Source organism: Scyliorhinus torazame, chromosome 17 (genome assembly GCF_047496885.1).
Source record: "Scyliorhinus torazame isolate Kashiwa2021f chromosome 17, sScyTor2.1, whole genome shotgun sequence".
Classification (NCBI taxonomy): Eukaryota; Metazoa; Chordata; class Chondrichthyes; order Carcharhiniformes; family Scyliorhinidae; genus Scyliorhinus; species Scyliorhinus torazame.
Window position 1 is genome coordinate 60,875,332 of NC_092723.1, and position 22,822 is coordinate 60,898,153.

The window sequence follows — 22,822 nt, forward strand, 5'->3', positions numbered from 1 at the left end:
AACTTCCTTAGCCACAGATAATTCATCTTTCTTGTAGCGTTGCTTTCTCAATAGAATACATCTTTGTTGAGAATTCTTTAAAAAATATATTTTTATTGAAAATGTTGCAGTTTTTACAGAGTTTAAAGAAAGAGATCATCGTGTATTTATAGATAGGTTCTTAATTAATAAGGGGATCAGGAGTTATGGGGAGAAGGCAGGAGAATGGGGATGAGAAAATATCAGCCATGATTGAATGGCGGAGCAGACTCGATGGGCCGAGTGGCCTAATTCTGCTATGTCTTATAGTATTTACATATGAATAGCCCCCTTCCCAACCTTGTTGGATGGCCCCGCCCTCTCCTCCCCCCTCCCCTGTTTAGGTGTTTCCCCGTCATCTTGGTTTGTTAGTCCAGCCCCGGCAGAGCCCTAGGTTATGCAACTTGTTCTGTTTGTTTGTCGGCTAGAATGTTTGGTACCCTCCCCGTACCGGGCTGTTCAGCTTTGGCTGGCCCCTATTCTGACTTGGGACCTTGGTCCCTACCACAGGGTCCTATTTTTGTGGCCTTGTTTCCCACCCCCCCTTCCTTCTGTTGTCTATTCCTGCTGTTTCCTTCCCCCCTCCCCAATCCCATCCCCTCTCCCTACCCTCCCCCCTTTCTCTATTCTCTAGTACCCGAGGTGGCCCCGCCGCCTCCCCACGCTCTTACTGGCTGTTGGCTTCAAACAGGTATTGGGACAAGTTGCTGAATTGCTTCCATGTCTTGAGGAAGCCCTCTTCCGACCCTCGGATGGTGAATTTATTTTTCTCCAGGTGGAGGAATTCTGCCACGTCGGCCAGCCAGTCTACAGCTTTGGGTGGCATTGTTTATTGCTAACTGCAGGATTTTTCGGCGGGTAATTAAGGAGGCTCAGGCAAGAACATTGGCCTCCTTCCCCAGAAATAGTTCTGGCTGGTCCGATACCCCAAACTGCCACTTTCGGGCTTGGTTCCACCCTCACCCGCACAATCTTGGGCATTGCTTCAAAGAAGGCTGTCCAGTACCTGGCCAGTCTTGGGCACGCCCAGAACATGTGGGTGTGGTTGGCCGGACCTCCTTGGCACCGTTCACACTTGTTCTCCACCTCTGAGAACATGCTAATTTGGGTTCTGATTAGGTGTGCTGTGTGCACAACTTTCAGCTGTATGAGGCTTAGCCTTGCGCAAGTGGAGGTGGAGTTGGTCCAGTTCAGTGCTTTGCTCCAGAGTCCCCACCCTATTTCAAACCGCGTCTTTTTCCCATGTCTTATCCAGTGGGAAGTGTGCCCCTTCTATTAGTCATCCTTGCAGGTCCCCGCAGTTTCCCCCTCCCGGATTGTTCGTGTCCAGTAGTTACTCTAACATTGAATGCCTCGGGGTCAGTGGGTATGTTGTCATCTCCTTGTGGAGGAAGTTCTTTACCTGTAGGTGTTACAGTTCGTTCCCATTGGGTAGTTGTAGTTTTTCTGTCAGTTCCTCTAATGTCAGTAGTCGGTCCTCCGTATAGAAGTCCCTAGCAGTCAGTGTCCCTCTTAACGGTGGAGTCCAACATGGCTGGCCCAAACCTGTGGTTGCCGCAGATGGGGGTCATCGTGGACATTTTGGTTAGAAGTGCTGTCTTATTTGATTCCAGGTTTGGAGTGTGGCTGCCACCACTGGGCTTGTTGAGTGTTTGGCTGGCGGGGATGGGAGTGCCGCCGTGGTGAGGATTTGGAGGGTCTTCCCGGTGCAGAAGCTCTCCTCCATCCCTTCTCTCTCTGCTGTGGCTGCCTTGTGGTAATATTGTAGGCTTGGGAGGGCCAGGAGCCCCATGCGTCTTTTTCTCTGCAGGACCTTTTTGGGGATCCTTGGGTTCTTCCCCCACACAAACGGCAGGATTATTTTGTCGACCGAGTTAATGGCGGCCTTGGGGCTATAGATCAGTATGGATTTTTTGTAAAGTCCACTGGGAATCCATCTGGTCCCGGCCCCTTCCCCATCTGCATGGAGCTGATCCTCTCCATAACTTCTCCCAGTTCTAGCGGTGCTTCCAGCCCTCTCCTCCCATCTTCCCCAAGACTGGAATGTCCAGTCCATCGAGGAACTGTTTCATCCCAGAGTCCCCGTTGAGGGGTTTGGAGGTGTATAGCCCCCGGTAGAAGGCCTTGACTGCTTCATTGACTTTTCAGTTTGGCTACCAGTCCACCTTTGTTATCTTCCGCCTGCGCTATCTCCCTTGTGGCTGCCTGCTTTCTCAGCTGGTTTTCTCTGTTCATAAAAGGGCTCCAATGCCTGGCGGAGTTGGTGCACTGCTTTCCTGGTGTACAGCAGGTTAAAGGCCATTTATAGCTTTTTCCTCTCTGCCAGAAGCTCCAGAGCCGGGGCCTCAGTATTGTGTCTACCTCCAGAATGGAGTCGATCAGTTGTTGCCTAGCAGCCCTCTCTTCCCTGTCCCGGTGTGCCTTGTAGCCAATAATTTCTCCTCTGATCACAGCCTTCAATGCCTCCCAGAATGTGGAGGGTTGAGACCTCCTCGTTCCGGTTGTTAGCTGTGTACTCATCCATGATCTGTGATATTTTCTGGCTGAAAACCTTGTCGGCCAGGAAGGTCATGTCCAACCTCCGCAGGGGTGGGGGGTGGGGGGGCATTGCCCATCTCCAACATCACATCCATGTAGTGTGGAGCGTGGTCGTAGATTATGATCGTGGAGTATTCTGCCCTTACTAGACCTGGAAGCACTGCCTTCCCCACCTTGTGTACTTGTGAAAAAAATAGGGGGGGGGCACAAATCACGTTCATATGTTTTGGTCCTGTCCAAAACTGGAGGGGTATTGGAGGGAGGTCTTCAGGGTAATCTTGAAGTTGGTGCACGTGAGACTCAAACCGGGTCCCCTAGAAGCCACATTCAGGGTGCCGGATCAGCCAGGTTGGAAGTGGGTGTGGAGGTAGATGTCTCAGCCTTCACCTCATTGATCGCCCCAAGGCGGGTCCTGTTGGGTGGAGGTCAGCTTTTCTGCCCTGTGCATCGGCATGGCAGATGGACCTGGAGTTCTTAACGCTCGAGAAAGTGAAGTTCGAGTTGAGGAGAAAGATGGATGGGTTCTACAACTCATGGGCTTTGTTTATCATGCATTTTCAAGAATTGGATGACATCGAACGGGGGGGGGGGGGCGGGGGAGGAGTGCGGGGAGGGTTGGGTTTTGAATGTATAAGTTATTGGTGATTATGTATGGGTTGATGGTGGATTCTGATTCCTTTTCTTTGGTGTTTTGTATTTAAAATGTTGGGGGCTGTTTGGGACAAAGGGATTGTTGGCCAGGGGATTGCCATTGTATTTGTTATTGTTGATTATTTGTTGGTGGGTGTAACTTTGATGAAAATGTTAAAAAAAGTAAATGCAGATTGCATATCTTCACTGGACAAGGAGAACACATTTCCCAACTTGACCAGCATCCCTGTATTGCGTGGGAACTATATGCTGGTTTTGACTTATAGATCTATTGGATTGGGATGTTGTTTGGGGAAAGGGGAAGTCTTAATAGTGCAGGGATCGTAGATATATTTTGGAACAAGAGGTACATGGGGTTTAGTAATTCATATACTTAATTTTCTTCGCGTGGAGGTCCTGTTCATGTATATTTGTCTTTAATTTAATAAATAATGTTTAATAACTGTCACAAGACGACTGGATTGCTTACTGTCTCTGGAGTTTCACTTGAGTCCTTACACCATTCTGAAATCAAAACTATACACCCCGACAAACCGGTGTTCCAAGTTGGGATACCCTTGCAGAGAACATCAGCGTGGCCCGCAACACATCATCTCTGGAACTCATCTTGTGTATTTGAGGAGTGGATGTTTCATTGAGCTGACATTTTCTTTTGATTTAAACTTACCAGAAAGCCTGTTGCGTTTAAAATCACAACACTCAAAATATTTTAAATACTCCTCCAATATATGTCTTGTAGCAGTGAGCCAATAGTTGAGGAAATGGGGTATCATCCCATCAGCTCTCCCTGTCCATAACGCAAGGGGAATCCACTGACTCCAGTTTGAATACTTAGGTGACAAAGGCACATTATTTAAGCAACAAACCAGGGACTCAAAACTTATGATGTTAATTTATTTAAAAAATATTTAACAATACTGATTCACAGAACCAGTCATTAACATGTACAAGAGTGGCTCTAAATGCGGAACTGAAAACACCACAGCAGAATTTCAACACGAATGCCTCAAACGCACATTTTAAACCACTGAACTGGAAGTTTTATCACCGTGTTGCAATGCTCATGCATGCATTAACTGTACAGTACTAAAATATTTTTATGAGCAAAATGTTGGGTGTGCCTTTAGTCAAGCATAACCAGTTTAATCAAGTTTCAGCTGCTTACATTACATTTTGTTGTAACTCCTGAAGACCTCTGCACCCTCAATAAATGACACACAAATGAAACCGGAAATGGATTTTCATATCACTCCTATTACTACTCCTTGACTTTTACTGCACTGAGGCATTTGATTATTCAGTATTACAATATTTTGGAAAAATGCTGGCTTCTGATGGTGACAAGAAATGGTCATCAAAATACAATGAGCCTTTCCAAAACCATAAAAAAGTGCACCAGAAAGGGTCAAGGAGGGACAGTAATACAAGTTCTGTCTGCACCGTCACAAAATACGGCATAAAAATATTAATGCTGATAAGCTCAGATCAAAGCAGAAGCTGAGAGTAAAATAATGAATTCAGAGATCTGAAAAAATTATCTTCCTTCCCATTTAAATTTAGATTTTTTGTGGTTCACATTTTTTCCACATGCTTCAAGATAAACACAGTTTCAGCATTTGGGGCACTCCTTTGGAGGTAAGCACTTTGGGACTGTTTTTCCAAAGATGGATAAGGAGGATACCAGTTCTCTAATTCAAAGGCTTTGTCAAGATTTAACCTCAGTGAGATGTTAAACTTGAAATGTTTGCATGTATGCAGCCCATTTCCACATAGCTGCTGTGGAAAGTAGCTTGCCTTTTGGGTCTTGTTGAACTTTCTAGTGAAGCGCTAGTTTGAAATCAACTGACTTAAATACAAAGCAAAGTATGCCACTTGCACGCATTGCAAAAAGAATTAACCAGACCATAGAATAGTATGCAAGATGCAGTAGAGAAGGGAAGTCAGAATTTAACAGTTCAGATTTACTAAAACAGTTGTGCTTTTGTATACATAGAACATTACACAGCATTTGATTACAAAATACAGTGGCAGTATTTAGAAAAACTCTGGTAGATTTTAGTATGTGCACACAAAAATTACTTCATTCAGCAGAGGTATAGCTCAGCCCTGCTGTTGAAGGTGATTAGAAAGATTCCGACTGCCAGTAAATTATTACAATAATCCATATACCTTTAACAAATTAGGGCAGTGCAATATTATTGGTTCTCATGTACGGTACAAGAGTCTGCTGGTGCAGGGGTTATATTCATAGTCCTCGAGTTCTCATGGGGAGCCTTTGTCCCCAGTTGAGGGGGGAACAAAAGAAAAAGCAGTTAAGTTGTGCCAACGAAGGAAAAGTTCTCGCTTCAACAGGCATCGCATTGTTCAGCAAGGACAGACTGGTAGGTGGGCACAAGACTAGGAGAAGGAGTTTACATCAAAGTAACTGAACTTTCAGGAAGAGAAATTAACCACTTGAATCCAAGGACTTGTGCATATTTTGATTCTGGTTAAAAATCTCCACAGAAGGACTCACTCGATAGAAGTTTATTGCATCCAGAGACATTCTCGTTGCAGAATATCACAAAAGTAAACACATTAAAGTATTAATTGATATCTTAGTGTTTTAAAGGGCAGATTCATTATTTCTGGTCAAAAGATGAGACTCTTGCTTCACATCAAGAAATGAATAGCTCATTAATAAGAGATCCATCAACACACCTTGGTCTCTCAAATTCCAGTCTTCAAGTGTAAAGTTAGGCACTTTCGCTGTAGACAGGAAAGTTTATACCAGTGCCATTATATTTTAAACTCCTGACTTCCAAATACAACACAATGTAATTCTTCCCTGAAATAATGAGTGATTCTGTCACACAACTAAGTTGGGGTCGGCATTCCAGAGCCACTACAGTTAACCAATAGTAGCATGTGTTAACTTTAAAAGTTGCTCAGAACAGAATAATTACTTGTCCAAAGTTCAAATGGCTCGGTTACAACTAGAAAAAGCTGGAACAAGTAAGCTTCTATTCAACAAAAACGTTGCAGCCAAAAGATTGTGTTTGAGGAGATAAATTACCAAAATAGGGACAGCAATTGTATTCCACCTTTGGATTTAATCGTTGTAACAAAATCAAGGGTGGTTCAGTAATAAATTAAACTCTGAAAGATTGACTTATATGACTTGGGAAATAGTTAAAGAAGCCAAGTACATTACAATGTAATTATTTAAATATGCCATTGGGCAAAATGTAAACGCAACTGAAAATCAATTTATTTCTTGTTCTGCGTTAATACAAAATCACTAATCAAACCAGGAATTCCAACTATCGAATTCCGTTAATACTGCCAGCAGGTTGGTTGTTTATTCAGAAAACACTGAACATGTGCAATTCCTAAAGTTAGCTCTTTCGTCATTCTCAGTTCCGACCCTGATTACATAACTCTTGGCAGGCAATAATATCTATGTTTTCAGACTTACATTAGCAAATCTCCTCTCAAAAGCTGAACTTTAACCAAGAAAGGCACAAAGAAACAAATTCACAAGTTGATTTATAAAGTAATTAGTCCTTACAATGTCAGAAGTCCAGCTTGATGGATGTAGATGACAATTGCTATTTCCACTTTAACAAATAATAGGGTGGAGAAGAGAATTGTGGTTTTCCCAGTTCAATATTCAGATGGGAAGAGGCAACGTGAGGTAGGAGGAGGGGACGGAATTCAAATGAGAAATGAAAGAACATGACAGAGCTATGGCAACAGGTTACCCTCTCATTAGAGATTTTTCTCATCATTCGCCACACATAGCAGTGGGAAAGCTCAGGATTTAGGGAGTGCACATTTTTGAAACACAAATTCAGTTTGTCTCCAAGAACAGAGTTATTCAAAATTCTGATATAATAATAATAATATTTATTAATGTCACAAGTCGGCTTACATTAACACAGCAATAACGTTACTGTGAAAAGCCCCTCGTCACCACACTCCGGCGCCTGTTCGGGTACACAGAGGGAGAATTCAGAATTTCCAATTCACCTCACAGCACGTGTTTCGGGACTTGCGGGAGGAAACTGGAGCACCCGGGAGGAAACCCATGCAGAAAAGAGGAGAACGTGCAGACTACGCACAGACAGTGACCCATGCCGGGAGTCGTACCTGCGTCCATGGCGCTGTGAAGCAACAGTGCTAACCACTGTGCTACCGTGTCGAAGCAAAAAGCTGAGCTTAATGGAGGCGAATGACATCTCCAAAGAAAGGGCAACACTGTTACATTCAGTGTGGCCAGCCTGCAATGCCTCGCTTCTAATCACAAGTGGTTAGAAACAGCAACCAAAAATACATCCATTCCCTACCTCCGTTGAGGAAGAATGGAAGAGCGGGGAGCAGGAAAGAATATTGTAAATCAATCAAAATTTTGTTGTGGTTTCAAAAGGGCATGTTGCTCTGTAGTTAGCAAGATCAATGTAGTGATGCCTCTGGGAAGAGAATGAGAAGATTTAAGTTTTCTACAGTGATAAAAGAAAAACCCGAATCTAGAGTAGCGATTTTGCAACGTGAACAAAATGAGAAAGTGCATACAAATTCATACCCAGCATTGTTACACAGGCACTGCATCCCTCCAGTAGCCACATAAATATTACAACCTTCCAGTTCTTGCTTACTTACTGGCATTGGAGCCCTCAGGTACCCAGCCAAGTGGCCATTCTTCACATGAATCCAAGACAATAACTGCCAATCGGTCAATCATCTACAGAGGGCATCACAAAGGAGCCTGATCACCCAGCATTAACATACATGCACTTTAGTCATGATGGAAAAGGAGCAGAAACTGTAGCTGTAGCTACTTATTTGAGATTTGCTAACTTAGTTTGGGTTACAAATACTTTAACACATTCCATTTTAGACATTAAAATACTTCTCTCTGTCCCCACCTTTGGTGTAACAAAAATGAACTTGCAATGACTATTACAGCAATATGATCAAAAAACATTTTGAACTTCTCCTTTAAAAAGTGATCGTCGGTAAGCAAAAATGAGCATCGTCCCTACAACCTAAAGCCTACTTTAATAGCAAATATGACCACCGAGCAACTTTCCTCTTCTATTGCTCATCAGCTGGAAATTGACCAAAGACAGTTTGTTGACACTTTGTCAGTTGAAATGCATCATAATTTAATGTCTACTGTTATAAAACTGACGGATTCTAGCGAAGCTGTACATATAATAAACCTGACAATAACAAACACACACAATATCATTAGCTACCGTAGCAGGAGATTCTGCTGCTCCAAACTCATTTGAAACAAGACCTGTTGATCCCAAGTATCTGTAAGGAGCCAACACGCACGCAATTACAACGGAGCAGGTAGGAGCATTTTTGGGCCCTATCTGCATGTGAGCAACATGTTTCATGTCTTTATCAACACCGAGTTAGCCTTGAGTTTAAAAATAACATTTGGCAACTCCCAATACATTTAAGTCCAGCTGTTAATCCAAGCATTGTCCATGTAAGAACTTTAGCAGCTCAGTTTTTCCTGCACTCACAATGAGACAGCTTGAATGACTGCTTCAACCACATAGAAGTAGAGAGACTCTGTGATGCTCTCATTCGCTGCACAGGGTGTAGGGATGCATTAGCTGTGGTAAGCCTGCACTGCCTAAAAGAAATTGGATCCTGCAGTTTATTCAAGTTTAACCAGGACTGTTTTGACTCCAAGGATTTTGTAAACAGACAAAACCCAAAAGCTCCCAGGAGACGTTGAATGCTGGTGCTTTAAAAAAATTATTTTGACAGCAATTAATACTGTTGATTTCGGAGATTCATGACCAATTCACACAGGACAAGGAACTCAGCTGGGTTGGGATTCCAATATACAATGCATTGCAAACCCCATAGAACCAAAGAGCAATCTCATCAAACTTCATTCAGAACCTCGGGCTGAAGATTATAGAACAATTTAAGGTGGCAACTTGTTTTGGGAAGAACTGTGGATGTTAACAGAGAAAAGTCAATGACGAGACATAGTGTTTCCCTGAATGAAGTCTCTGCTTTTGTAAGTCTAGTCACGAGATTCAGGGAAACGTGCCAAGCTTTGCACCTACGACCACAAATCATCCATTGACTCCTGAGTATCTAATGTGCTACAGCAGGTAAAATGAATTGGCCTCCATGGAGGAAATTTGGACAATGGCAGAGTAATTATAATTAGCATCCAGAACAGCATTGGCAAAATGTGTCATTTGAAATTAACTGACCAAAGCACAATAATCTAGAGTGCATACGTTATCCCTGTTTGTAAACCACTCCCTACTTTACACTGTAAAAGTCCCTCCCTTGTATAAAGAAGATATAAACAAATCGGACAACGGTGTGCCTATATATCAGATCACAAGCACAGAACATATTCAGTCCTGTCAGGTTAAAATTATGTTCAGCTGATGTTACTTTGCAAATGTCACAACTAATTCTAACTGTGCATTAAAAGTAACAGTGTCGTGTTTTGCTGAGAGTTTTAGATTTTCAGATGTTAAAAAAAAATAGAAACTCATTTGTACTAAACTTCTTTATGGGGGAGAGAAAGGAAAGTAGAAAAAACAGGAATGCAGCAGCGTGTGCTGCGGAATACTTCAGAAACCTGATCAATGTTAATCTGCAACAAGCTGAGTTATTTGGATGCTGATTTACCAAGGTTTGCCACCCTCATTCCTACCCACAGTGGAGCGACATGGTCATCAACTAGATAAGTCCTGCTGAAAACAGGACTTGAAAATCAGTGCAAGCCAACTTGCATGACAAATTAGTCCGGAACTCAAACCTGCTGCTGTCCAGTCTAGAAGGAAGCTCTGCACAAGGAATTCTCACCAACACAGCAGATTACTGTGAGTTAGTTAGTTACGTCATTCATAACTAGGACGACTGCAACATTCATGGGTTCTTCAGGATAACTCCAGCAAAAGTTAACTGGCATGCCAAGAGACTTTGCAATGTTTAATACTGGTGTTTCAATTCATTATCATTGGCTGGTTTCCATTTTGTGGATAGAACTTGCAACAACAGCACCAACTACTCAGGGAACAAGTTCTCCAAAAAACATACTTCCATGACAGCTGCCAAGGTAGTAAAGTGGCTTCAAAATATGTGTTATAAATTAACTTCAGTTGTAAAATTTGTAGCATATGTACACAAAGTATAAATATTAGGGAGCACAAGGTTACAATGGCGTATTGGTTATTCTGAACCCAGTGGTTATTCTGTTGTTTATATCCGCTCCCAGTTTACATACACAGTACCCTTAACGTTCCTCCTTATCCTTCATCCAAATGCGCCACAACAACTGCTGCTGCCAGAGGCCTCCTGCCATAATACTACCTATTCCAAACTTTTTAAACAAGGGTGGTTACCAACTTAGCCATTTGCAGTTATGATGCATTATTCTTACCATCATAATCACACTTCAAAAGTGCTACGTGCAAGAATCAAGATGTTGTCATCTTGCCACAGATTAATACAAATAGGGTCTCTTCTGTGCAGATTCGAAAATCTCACTCTTGTGCCTATTGCTGCTAGATTCACTTGGTGATGCTAGGTTTTTACTGATCTGCTTTTTCCAGTGATCAATCACCTAGTAAGGTTTGTTCTAATTGGATAGTGTTTAGGCTGTTGGCAGTGGCAACAATATGCTGGGTTGGAGTAACCATCAAAATTTGAAGTCAGGATTCAGTTTCTTGATTTCTTGCAGTAATCTCTCTCGATCGTGGTCTGCCTTTGTCAACGCTTCTTTCATGCTGGCAAGTTCCTGCCGAAGGAGCTCATTCTGTTTGAAACATTGGAGAGAGAGAGAGAGAGAGAAAAAGAGAGTGAGAAATAATGAGCATCATTAATCTCCTCAATAAAGTAGCAGAGCAATAAAAGAGCTTTAATATGTCATGAGTGGTGAAACACTGCTAGATCAACAGTGTTCAAACTTCATTACATTTCCTCAGAACAAACTTATTCAAAGAGTGCTAATTTCTTCTAGTTAGAAGCTTATAAGTTTGAATGTTACAGAGGAGTTATTGAACACACTGAACACAGTCACTTGTCCCCCAGCAGCGTGTTTCTCAGCAGCACGCCGTTCGCTGGCGACAGGATTGTCTCTTCCCACCGCTTGTCAATGCCATTTCCCATTGAAGCCACCCAATGCCACCAGGAAACCCATGGCAGGGATGTGCTGCTGGCAGGAACAGGGAATCCCAACGGCCAGAGAATTCCGGCCACTAACTAACTGCTGTAACAACAGTAAGAAGTTTTACAACACCAGGTTAAAGTCCAACAGGTTTGTTTCGAATCACTAGCTTTCGGAGCGCTGCTCCTTCCTCAGGTGAATGAAGAAGTATGTTCCAGAAACATATATATCAACAAATTCAGAGATGCCAGACAATGCTTGGAATGTGAGCATTAGCAGGTGATTAAATCTTTACAGATCCAGAGATGGGGTAACCCCAGGTTAAAGAGGTGTGAATTGTGTCAAGCCAGGACAGTTGGTAGGATTTCGCAGGCCAGATGGTGGGGGATGAATGTAATGCGACATGAATCCCAGGTCCCGGTTGAGGCCGCACTCATGTGTGCGGAACTTGGCTATAAGTTTCTGCTCGGCGATTCTGCGTTGTCGCGGGTCCTGAAGGCCGCCTTGGAGAACGCTTACCCGGAGATCAGAGGCTGAATGCCCTTGACTGCTGAAGTGTTCCCCGACTGGAAGGGAACATTCCTGCCTGGTGATTGTCGCACGATGTCCGTTCATTCGTTGTCGCAGCGTCTGCATGGTCTCGCCAATGTACCATGCTTCGGGACATCCTTTCCTACAGTGTATGAAGTAGACAACGTTGGCCGTGTCGCACGAGTATGTTCCGCGTACCTGGTGGGTGGTGTTCTCACATGTAATGGTGGTATCCATGTCGATGATCTGGCACATCTTGCAGAGATTGCCATGGCAGGGTTGTGTGGTGTCATGGTCACTGTTCTGAAGGCTGGGTAGTTTGCTGCAAACAATGGTTTGTTGAGGTTACACGGTTGTTTGAAGGCAAGTAGTGGGGATGTGGGGTTGACCTTGGCAAGATGTTAATCTTCATCGATGACGTGTTGAAGGTTGTGAAGATGATGTCGGTAGTTTCTCCGCTCCCTGAAAGTACTGGACGACGAAGTGTATTCAGTCGGTTGTGTCCCATGTTTGTCTTCTGAGGAGGTCAATGCGGATTTTGCTGTGGCGCGTTGGAACCATCGATCGATGAGTCGAGCGCCATGTCCCGTTCATACGAGGGAATCTTTCAACGTCTGTAGATGTCTGTTACGCTTCTCCTTGTCTGAGCAGATCTTGTGTATACGGAGAGCTTGTCAGGCAGCACGTTAGCATTGTGGTTAGCACAATTGCTTCACAGCTCCAGGGTCCCAGGTTCGATTCCCAGCTTGGGTCTGTGCAGAGTCTGCACATTCTCCGTGTGCGCGTGGGTTTCCTCCGGGTGCTCCAGTTTCCTCCCACAGTCCAAAGATGTGCAGGTTAGGTGAATTGGCCATGATAAATTACCTTAGTGTCCAAAATTGCCCTTAGTGTTGGGTGAGGTTACTGGGTTATGGGGATAGGGTGGAGGTGTGGACCTTGGATAGGATGCTCTTTCCAAGAGCCGGTGCAGACTCGATGGGCCAAACGGCCTCCTTCTGCACTGTAAATTGTATGATCTATGATAGGGGATGGCTTCTTTAATGTGTTTAGGGTGGAAGCTGGAGAAGTGGAGCATTGTGAGGTTATCCGTGGGCTTGCGGTAAAGCAAAGTGCTGAGGTGACCGTCCTTGATGGAGACGAGTGTGTCCAAGAATGCAACTGATTTTGGAGAGTAGTCCATGGTGAGTCTGATGGTTGGATGGAACTTATTGATGTCATTGTGTAGTCGTTTCAGTGATTCTTCGCCGTGGGTCCAAAGGAAAAAAATGTCATCGATGTATCTGGTGTATAACGTCGGTTGAAGGTCCTGTGTGGTGAGTAGATCTTGTTCAAACTTGTGCAGAAAGATGTTGGCGTATTGGGGTGCGAATCTGGTCCCCATGGCTGTTCCGTGGGTCTGGGTGAAGAACTTGTTGTCGAAGGTGAAGACGTTGTGATCCAGAATGAAGCGGATGAGTTGCAGAATTGCGTCTGGAGATTGGCAGTTGTTGGTGTTGAGTACTGAGGCTGTTGCAGCAATGCCGTCGTCATGGGGGATGCTGGTGTAGAGTGCCGAGATGTCCATTGTGACAAGGAATGTTCCTGGTTCAGCTGGTCCATGGGTGCTGAGTTTCTGTAGGAAGTCAGTCGTGTCGCGATAGAAGCTGGGCGTACCTTGTACGATGGGTTTCAAGATGCCTTCGATGTAGCCAGAGAGGTTCTCACACAGGGTCCCATTGCCTGAAATGATAGGGCGGCCTGGTGTGTTGGTCTTGTGTATTTTCGGGAGGCAGTAGAGATCTCCAATGCGGGGAGTACGTGGGATGAGAGCACGTAGGGTGTTCTGAAGATCTGGATCCAAGGTCTTGATCAGGCTGTAGAGTTGGCGGATGTGTTCCTTGGTCGGATCTGCGGGTAGCTGTCTGTAGTGTTCTTGGTTGTTGAGTTGTCGGTATACTTCTTTGCAGTAGTCCTCTGTTCTGTATGACAGTGGCCCCTCCTTTGTCTGTTGGTTTGATGACGATGCTGCGGTTGGTCTTGAGAGCGCGGATGGCATTGCGTTGTGCTTCGGTGACGTTCGGGGCTGTCTTGTGAATGCGACTGATGAATCTGGCATTGACGCACCTCCTGACGGCTTGAGCATACATGTCAAGTCTAGGGCAGCGGCCTACTGGAGGGGTCCAATTCGACCCTTTCCTCTTCGGTTGCCGCACCGCAGATCTCTCGGTCTGCTGTTCCGGTTCATTGGTAGTCTGCTTGGGTTCGCTGTTGGCCTCTTGGGGTCTGTGGAAGAATTCCCGGAGCCTCATTTGCCTGATGAATTCCTCCGTGTCTGCCGCGTGACTGATGGGGTCCATTTTGGTGGTGGTGCAGAAACTGAGCCCTCTGCTGAGGACTTCGATTTCGTCTGGTTGAAGGGTGTAGTCCGACAAGTTGACAATAGATTTCCCTGTATTGTTTTCTACTGTGGTACCGGGGGGTGGCTTGGTTGCTGCTGGTGGTGATGCCGAGTTTCTCAAGCTTCCTGGTCTTGGTGTGCATATAGGTGTGCATAGTATAGTTGTCTCATCTGTTTGGCGTTGTTCCGCAGCTGGTCTGTAACAACAGTACAGGACACTTGGGGACACCAGCATTCAGTTTTATTTTTCATAAGAGAATTTCTGATGCAATAACCCAACAAACAGCCACATTCGCTCATTCAATTATCACTAAATATTTAAATACATGAAGAATAAACTTAAAAATAAAATGTAGAGTTATGATCTAGAATACACTGCCTAAAATGATGGTGGAAGCAGATTCAACTGTAAATTTCAACGGGAATTGGATAAGCACTTGAAGGGGTAACACTTACAGCACTGCGGAGAAAGAAAAGGGGTTGAGACTAATTGGGTAGCTCAACCAAAGAGTCAGTATAGGCTCAATGGCCCCAACGGCAGCCTCCTGTACTTATTATTGTATGATACTATTAAAAAGTGTAATAAGTAACTGAACACTTCAGCACAGGGTCTAGTTTAACCACACAATTAAGAGTTAGGACATGGACACTGCGTAATGAGGAGGTAGTGTACTGGAATTAAACTTTGGAAAAGCTTTAGAAATACTTCCATCATACTACAAATGTCTTTGTTGAAAACCTCTAATAAAAAGAGCCAGATGACATCTGTGTACAAATTCACACTTTATCACTTTGTGCCTGCCACATAGAACTTATTATATGTGCCATTGCATTCCTAACTACGAATAAAAATACACAACTGCATTAGGAAGCCCTGACAGCCTCAAGTAGCAGTTGTGAAGTGACAAAATGCATTAATACAGGAATGATGTGGAGATGCCGGCGTTGGACTGGGGTGAGCACAGTACGAAGTCTTACAACACCAGGTTAAAGTCCAACAGGTTTGTTTCGATGTCACTAGCTTTCGGAGCGCTGCTCCTTCCTCAGGTGAATGAAGAGGTATGTTCCAGAAACATATATATATATAGACAAATTCAAAGATGCCAAACAATGCTTGGAATGCGACCATTAGCAGGTGATTAAATCTTTACAGATCCAGAGATGGGATAACCCCAGATTAATACAGGAAATTAGACAAGCACGTAGTTAAGGCAGAATGCTTAACCATTACTAAAGGCAAGATCTAAAGTAGTCTAATTCCTCCTAGACTCCGGGAGAATATTTTTATTTCTTTATTCTTTCATGGGATGTGGCCGTCACTAATAAGGCCAGTATGTATTGTTCATCCCCAATTGTTCTTGAACTGAATGGCTTGCTCGACCATTACGGAAGGCAGTTAATAGTCAATCACTTTTCTGTAGGGTCTGAAGTCACATGTAGGCCAGACGATAGATATGGTAAATTTCCTTCCCAAAGGATACAACAATTGATGATAGCAGTCTACCATACTGAGGCGAGCTTTATATCCCAAATTTATGAATTGAATTTAAATTCCACCAGCTGCTGTGGTGGGATTCAAATCCATTTCCCCAGAGCATTAACCTGGGCCACTACCCTATGCCACCATCTCCCTGGAGTATGTTCTGGAACCTATATCAAATTCATTCTGTAAACACTTCCTGCCAAACTGCTTTAATTTGGACAGTCCATATGAAGATTCAAATCCACCAAGATTATTATATTGTCTTTTCCCACAAGTAAAAGTTTTTCTTCATTTAAAAAAAATATATATTTTATTTCAACCCTATTCAACATAATAACACAGCCTCAACATCCAACAGTGTATACAGTTGTACATTTTTCCCCTATTTACTCAGCCCTTGACAAACAATTCCTCAAATATAGTCACGAACAGCTTCTATCGTACCTCAAAGCCTTATCCCGACCCAGAGGGCAAACTTGATTTTATGCAACCTGAGAAACTCGTACAAGTCTCCTAACCATGCCGCACACCCGACAGTGTTGCCGACCTCCAATTCAAAAGTATCCGTCACCGGGCAATCAGTTGAAGGCCACGGCATCGGACCCCTTCCCTCCAACAGCTCCAGCACCTCCGACACCCTGAAGATCGCCACCATCGTGTCCGACTTTCTCTCAACCCCTACAATCCTCGAGAGGTTGCCAAACACCTCCTCCCAAAATCTCTCCAACTCCTCACCCCACCCCCCCAAAGAACATATGGGCATGGTTCACCAGCCCCCTCCCACATCCATCCACTACCACCGGAAAACAAACACTCATCCAGACCCCGAGTCATGTGGACCCTGTGCACCACCTTAAATTGTATTAAGGCTCATCTTTGCACAGGAGATTGAGTTCACTCGGCACATTTCTTTTCACCAAAGTCCCCATCCTATCTCCCTCCCCAACTCCTCCTCGCACTTCTGCTTAATACTTTTCACTGAGGCCATGCCCTGCTCTCCCAACCACCCATATATGTCCCCAATCCTACCATCCACACCCCACCTCCCCCCCAAAAAAAATCATCCGGGCGCAACGTTCTCCAAAAGCGTATACTCCAATACCCGAGGAAACAAAGGCAGCTCCTTGCGAGCAAAGTCTCACACCAGCCAATATCTAAACTCACTCCCCTTGGTAGCTAAAACTTCTACTGTAGCTCCTCGAACCCAGCAAACGTCACTCTGCAAACATGTTCCTGACCTGCACTAACCGCTCCTCCCTCCATCTCCTATACATCCCATCCCCCCAGTGGAATCATCACCGACATGTGCCCCAGTTTAAAGTGCCTCCTCAGCTGGTTCCAAATTTTTATTGAAAACTCCAACGGCAGACTATTCGTAAATTTCCTCGGGACAAACAGCAGCGGGGCCATCACCAGAGCCCTCAGGCTTGTATCCCTCCCCACCATCATCTAACCTGCTCCACATTCGTTGTCCAGTCGTAATGCAACAAATTTGAGAGCGCCAGCCCCCTTCCCGCCTGCAGCAGAGCCCTCTTCGCCCTCAGCACCTTCCCTGCCCATACAAATTTCGAGGTTAACACATCTACCCTCTGAAAAAGACCTTGGGAAGGAAAACAGGAGGGACTTAAACATAAACCGGAATCATGGCAGTATGGTCATCTTCACCACCTGCACTCTCCCCGTCAATCAGGTGCAGCGTAAGCCACCTTTTAACCTCCCCCTTAACCTCCTCCACCAACCCCATCAAGTTCCACCTATGCATCGTGGCTCACTCATGCATTACTTGGATTCCCAGGTACTGGAACCATTCCCTTGCCACCTTAAATGGCAGTTCCTGCAGGTTTCCCCCCCTCCCCCGCAGCATTCACTGGGAACACGCGCTTTTCCCAAATTTCAAATTATAGCCCGAAAAAGCCCCAAACCTCTCCAGTAAGCCCATGATTCTGCCCATGCTTTGTAATATCATGAATTACAACAGGTCATCAGCATACAATGAAACCCGGTGCTCCCTGCCCTCCCATCATCACCCTTAGGTTACAACCCCCATCCCCACTCTGAATCTGGCCCACCCAAGATGGAATGTTTTCCTTGATTAATACCATGTCCAACAATGTCGCCTGAGGAGGCCGATAAACTACTACAACCAGTATTTTCCATCTGTTGCTATTTTTTAAAATCTCTACTCAAATTGATTCTCTTTGCTCTTCTTTCCAGCCAAGGTCTTTCCACACCCCTGTCCTTGTCATCCTTTATCAGGGCTAAACTCTGGTCATCTCTGGTTTGTTGCCGGTGCCACGTGATAGCGAGGCTAGGAATAGGGAGAGAGTGCAGTTGAACACGTGGCTGCAGGAATGGTGTAGGAGGGAGGGCTTCAGGTATTTGGATAATTGGAGCGCATTCTGGGGAAGGTGGGACCTGTACAAGCAGGACGGGTTGCATCTGAACCAGAGGGGCACCAATATCCTGGGAGGGTTTAAACTAATTTGGCTGGGGAATGGGAACCGGATTTGTAGTCCAGCAACTAAGGTAGCCGATATTCAGGACGCCAAAGCATGTAGTGAGGCAGTGGGGAAGGGAACACTGACAAAGGAGAGTACTTGCAGGCACGGAGATGGGTTGAAGTGTGTATACTTCAACGCAAGAAGCATCAGGAATAAGGTGGGTGAACCTAAGGCATGGATCGGTATTTGGGACTACGAGTGGTGGCCATCACGGAAACTTGGATAGAAGAGGGGCAGAAATGGTTGTTGGAGGTCCCTGGTTATAGATGTTTCAATAAGATTAGGGAGGGTGGTAAAAGAGGTGGGGGGGGGGTGGCATTATTAATTAGAGATAGTATAACAGCTGCAGAAAGGCAGTTCGAGGAGTATCACCCTATTGAGGTAGTATGGGTTGAAGTCAGAAATAGGAAAGGAGCAGTCACCTTGTTAGGAGTTTTCTATAGGCCCCCCAATAGTAGCAGAGATGTGGAGGAACAGATTGGGAAACAGATTTTGGAAAGGTGCAGAAGTCATAGGGTAGTAGTCATGGGCGACTTTAACTTCCCAAATATTGAGTGGAAACTCTTTAGATCAAATAGTTTGGATGGGGTGGTGTTTGTGCAGTGTGTCCAGGAAGCTTTTCTAACACAGTATGTAGATTGTCCGACCAGAGGAGGGGCAATATTGGATTTAGTACTGGGTAATGAACCAGGGCAAGTGATAGATTTGTTAGTGGGGGAGTATTTTGGAGATAGTGACCACAATTCTGTGACTTTCACTTTAGTAATGGAGAGGGATAGGTACGTGCAACAGGGCAAGGTTTACAATTGGGGGAAGGGTAAATACGATGTTGTCAGCCAAGAATTGAAGTGCATAAGTTGGGAACATAGGCTGGCAGGGAAGGACACAAGTGAAATGTGGAACTTGTTCAAGGAACAGGTGCTACGTGTCCTTGATATGTATGTCCCTGTCAGGCAGGGAAGAGATGGTCGAGTGAGGGAACCATGGTTGACAAGAGAGGTTGAATGTCTTGTTAAGAGGAAAAAGGAGACTTATGTAAGGCTGAGGAAACAAGGTTCAGACAGGGCATTGGAGGGATACAAGATAGCCAGGAGGGAACTGAAGAAAGGGATTAGGAGAGCTAAGAGAGGGCATGAACAATCTTTGGCGGGTAGGATCAAGGAAAATCCCAAGGCCTTTTACACATATGTGAGAAATATGAGAATGACTAGAGCGAGGGTAGGTCCGATCAAGGACAGTAGCGGGAGATTGTGTATTGAGTCTGAAGAGATAGGAGAGGTCTTGAACGAGTACTTTTCTTCTGTATTTACAAATGAGAGGGGCGATATTGTTGGAGAGGACAGTGTGAAACAGATTGGTAAGCTCGAGGAAATACTTGTTAGGAAGGAAGATGTGTTGGGCATTTTGAAAAACTTGAGGATAGACAAGTCCCCCGGGCCTGACGAGATATATCCAAGGATTCTATGGGAAGCAAGAGATGAAATTGCAGAGCCGTTGGCAATGATCTTTTCGTCCTCACTGTCAACAGGGGTGGTACCAGGGGATTGGAGAGTGGCGAATGTCGTGCCCCTGTTCAAAAAAGGGACTAGGGATAACCCTGGGAATTACAGGCCAGTTAGTCTTACTTCGGTGGTAGGCAAAGTAATGGAAAGGGTACTGAAGGATAGGATTTCTGAGCATCTGGAAAGACACTGCTTGATTAGGGATAGTCAGCACGGATTTGTGAGGGGTAGGTCTTGCCTTACAAGTCTTATTGAATTCTTTGAGGAGGTGACCAAGCATGTGGATGAAGGTAAAGCAGTGGATGTAGTGTACATGGATTTTAGTAAGGCATTTGATAAGGTTCCCCATGGTAGGCTTATGCAGAAAGTAAGGAGGCATGGGATAGTGGGAAATTTGGCCAGTTGGATAACGAACTGGCTAACCGATAGAAGTCAGAGAGTGGTGGTGGATGGTAAATATTCAGCCTGGATCCCAGTTACCAGTGGCATACCGCAGGGATCAGTTCTGGGTCCTCTGCTGTTTGTGATTTTCATTAATGACTTGGATGAGGGAGTTGAAGGGTGGGTCAGTAAATTTGCAGACAATACGAAGATTGGTGGAGTTGTGGATAGTGAGGAGGGCTGTTGTCGGCTGCAAAGAGACATAGATAGGATGCAGAGCTGGGCTGAGAAGTGGCAGATGGAGTTTAACCCTGAAAAGTGTGAGGTTGTCCATTTTGGAAGGACAAATATGAATGCGGAATACAGGGTTAACGGTAGAGTTCTTGGCAATGTGGAGGAGCAGAGAGATCTTGGGGTCTATGTTCATACATCTTTGAAAGTTGTCACTCAAGTGGATAGAGCTGTGAAGAAGGCCTATGGTGTGCTCGGGTTCATTAACAGAGGGATTGAATTTAAGAGCCGTGAGGTGATGATGCAGCTGTACAAAACTTTGGTAAGGCCACATTTGGAGTACTGTGTACAGTTCTGGTCGCCTAATTTTAGGAAGGATGTGGAAGCTTTGGAAAAGGTGCAAAGAAGATTTACCAGGATGTTGCCTGGAATGGAGAGTAGGTCTTACGAGGAAAGGTTGAGGGTGCTAGGCCTTTTCTCATTAGAATGGAGAAGGATGAGGGGCGTCTTGATAGAGGTTTATAAGATGATCAGGGGAATAGATAGAGTAGACAGTCAGGAACTTTTTCCCCGGGTGGAACGAACCATTACAAGGGGACATAAATTTAAGGTGAAAGGTGGAAGATATAGGAGGGATATCAGAGGTAGGTTCTTTACCCAGAGAGTAGTGGGGGCATGGAATGCACTGCCTGTGGAAATAGTTGAGTCGGAAACATTAGGGACCTTCAGCCAGCTATTGGATAGGTACATGGATTACGGTAAAATGATATAGTGTAGATTTATTTGTTCTTAAGGGCAGCACGGTAGCATTGTGGATAGCACAATGCTTCACAGCTCCAGGGTCCCAGGTTCGATTCCGGCTTGGGTCACTGTCTGTGCGGAGTCTGCGCGTCCTCCCCGTGTCTGCGTGGGTTTCCTCCGGGTGCTCCGGTTTCCTCCCACGGTCCAAAGATGTGCAGGTTAGGTGAATTGGCCAATGATAAATTGCCCTTAATGTCCAAAATTGCCCTTGGTGTTGGGTGGTGGTGTTGAGTTTGGGTAGGGTGCTCTTTCCAGGAGCCGGTGCAGACTCAAAGGGCCGAATGGCCTCCTTCTGCACTGTAAATTCAATGATAATCTATGATTAATCTAGGACAAAGGTTCGGCACAACATCGTGGGCCGAAGGGCCTGTTCTGTGCTGTATTTTCTATGTTCTATGTTCTATGTAAACCCCAATCCCTACTTTTCCATTTATCGGTCTGTCGAAACATTGTAGGGTCTTCAATATTTGTGTCAGTGCCTCATGAATCAAATTCCAACCTACCACATCACCCTTTCAGCCATACATTCAACTCTGATCTGTTAGACACAACCACCTTGGAAGTTCTTATTAATTTATATCCTAGTTCCTCAAACCTCGTCAGCAGCACCTCATATTTCTAGGCCTACCTATGTTGTTGAGCCACAACAACAGAATCCTGCCCCACTCTGCATCCCCTCCTCCTTCTCCAGTAGCAAGCAGACAACCTTACCCCTGGCCAGGCTGATGTTGGCCAAGGGCATTTCTATTGCCAAGTTCCCAACAACTATGGGGTCACCACTGAACAGAAACGTAGCTGGAACAGCCTCATTAATACCATGGCTACTGTGTGCTGAGTGACCTACCTATCTACCAACTCCCCAGTGTCTTTTTACCACCCACAAGGCAGACGTTAAGAGTGCACTGGATTACTCTCTAATTTCCTGAATAAAACATCAACACAAGACGCTCGGCACATCCAGGGCAAAGCAGCCTCCTTGATAGGCATCCCACCCACCACTTAAACGGTCACCCATCCACCAATGGTCTACAGCGGCTAGCAAATGTACCATCGACAAGATGCACTGCAGTAATGCACTGAGGCCAGTAAATGCACTGGAACACCAATACCTACAAGCTCCCCTCCAAGTCACACCTTCCTGAAGTAGAAATATATGGCCATTCCTTCATTATGACTTGGTCAAAATCCTGGAACTCCCTCTCTAACAGTGCTGCGAGAGTAGCTTCATTCCACAACTGCACAAAGAACAAAGAACAAAGAAATGTACAGCACAGGAACAGGCCCTTCGGCCCTCCAAGCCCGTGCCGACCATACTGCCCGACTAAACTACAATCTTCTACACTTCCTGGGTCCGTATCCTTCTATTCCCATCCTATTCATGTATTTGTCAAGATGCCCCTTAAATGTCCCTATCGTCCCTGCTTCCACTACCTCCTCCGGTAGTGAGTTCCAGGCACCCACTACCCTCTGCGTAAAAAACTTGCCTCGTACATCTACTCTAAACTTTGCCCCTCTCACCTTAAACCTATGCCCCCTACTAATTGACCCCTCTACCCTGGGGAAAAGCCTCTGACTGTCCACTCTGTCTATGCCCCTCATAATTTTGTATACCTCTATCAGGTCGCCCCTCAACCTCCTTCGTTCCAGTGAGAACAAACCGAGTTTATT

General features: G+C 45.0%; 1 protein-coding gene across 1 annotated transcript in view; it reads right to left on the bottom strand.

The window, feature by feature from the left end:
* Window positions 1-4,087: 4,087 nt before the first annotated feature.
* Window positions 4,088-22,822, bottom strand: part of bltp3a (bridge-like lipid transfer protein family member 3A) — a 238,498-nt gene continuing 219,763 nt past the window's right edge. The window contains exon 21 of the mRNA XM_072480504.1: window positions 4,088-10,996. Coding sequence (XP_072336605.1) covers window positions 10,880-10,996 — 117 coding nt within the window. The 3' untranslated portion in view covers window positions 4,088-10,879. The remainder of the gene's footprint in view (window positions 10,997-22,822) is intronic.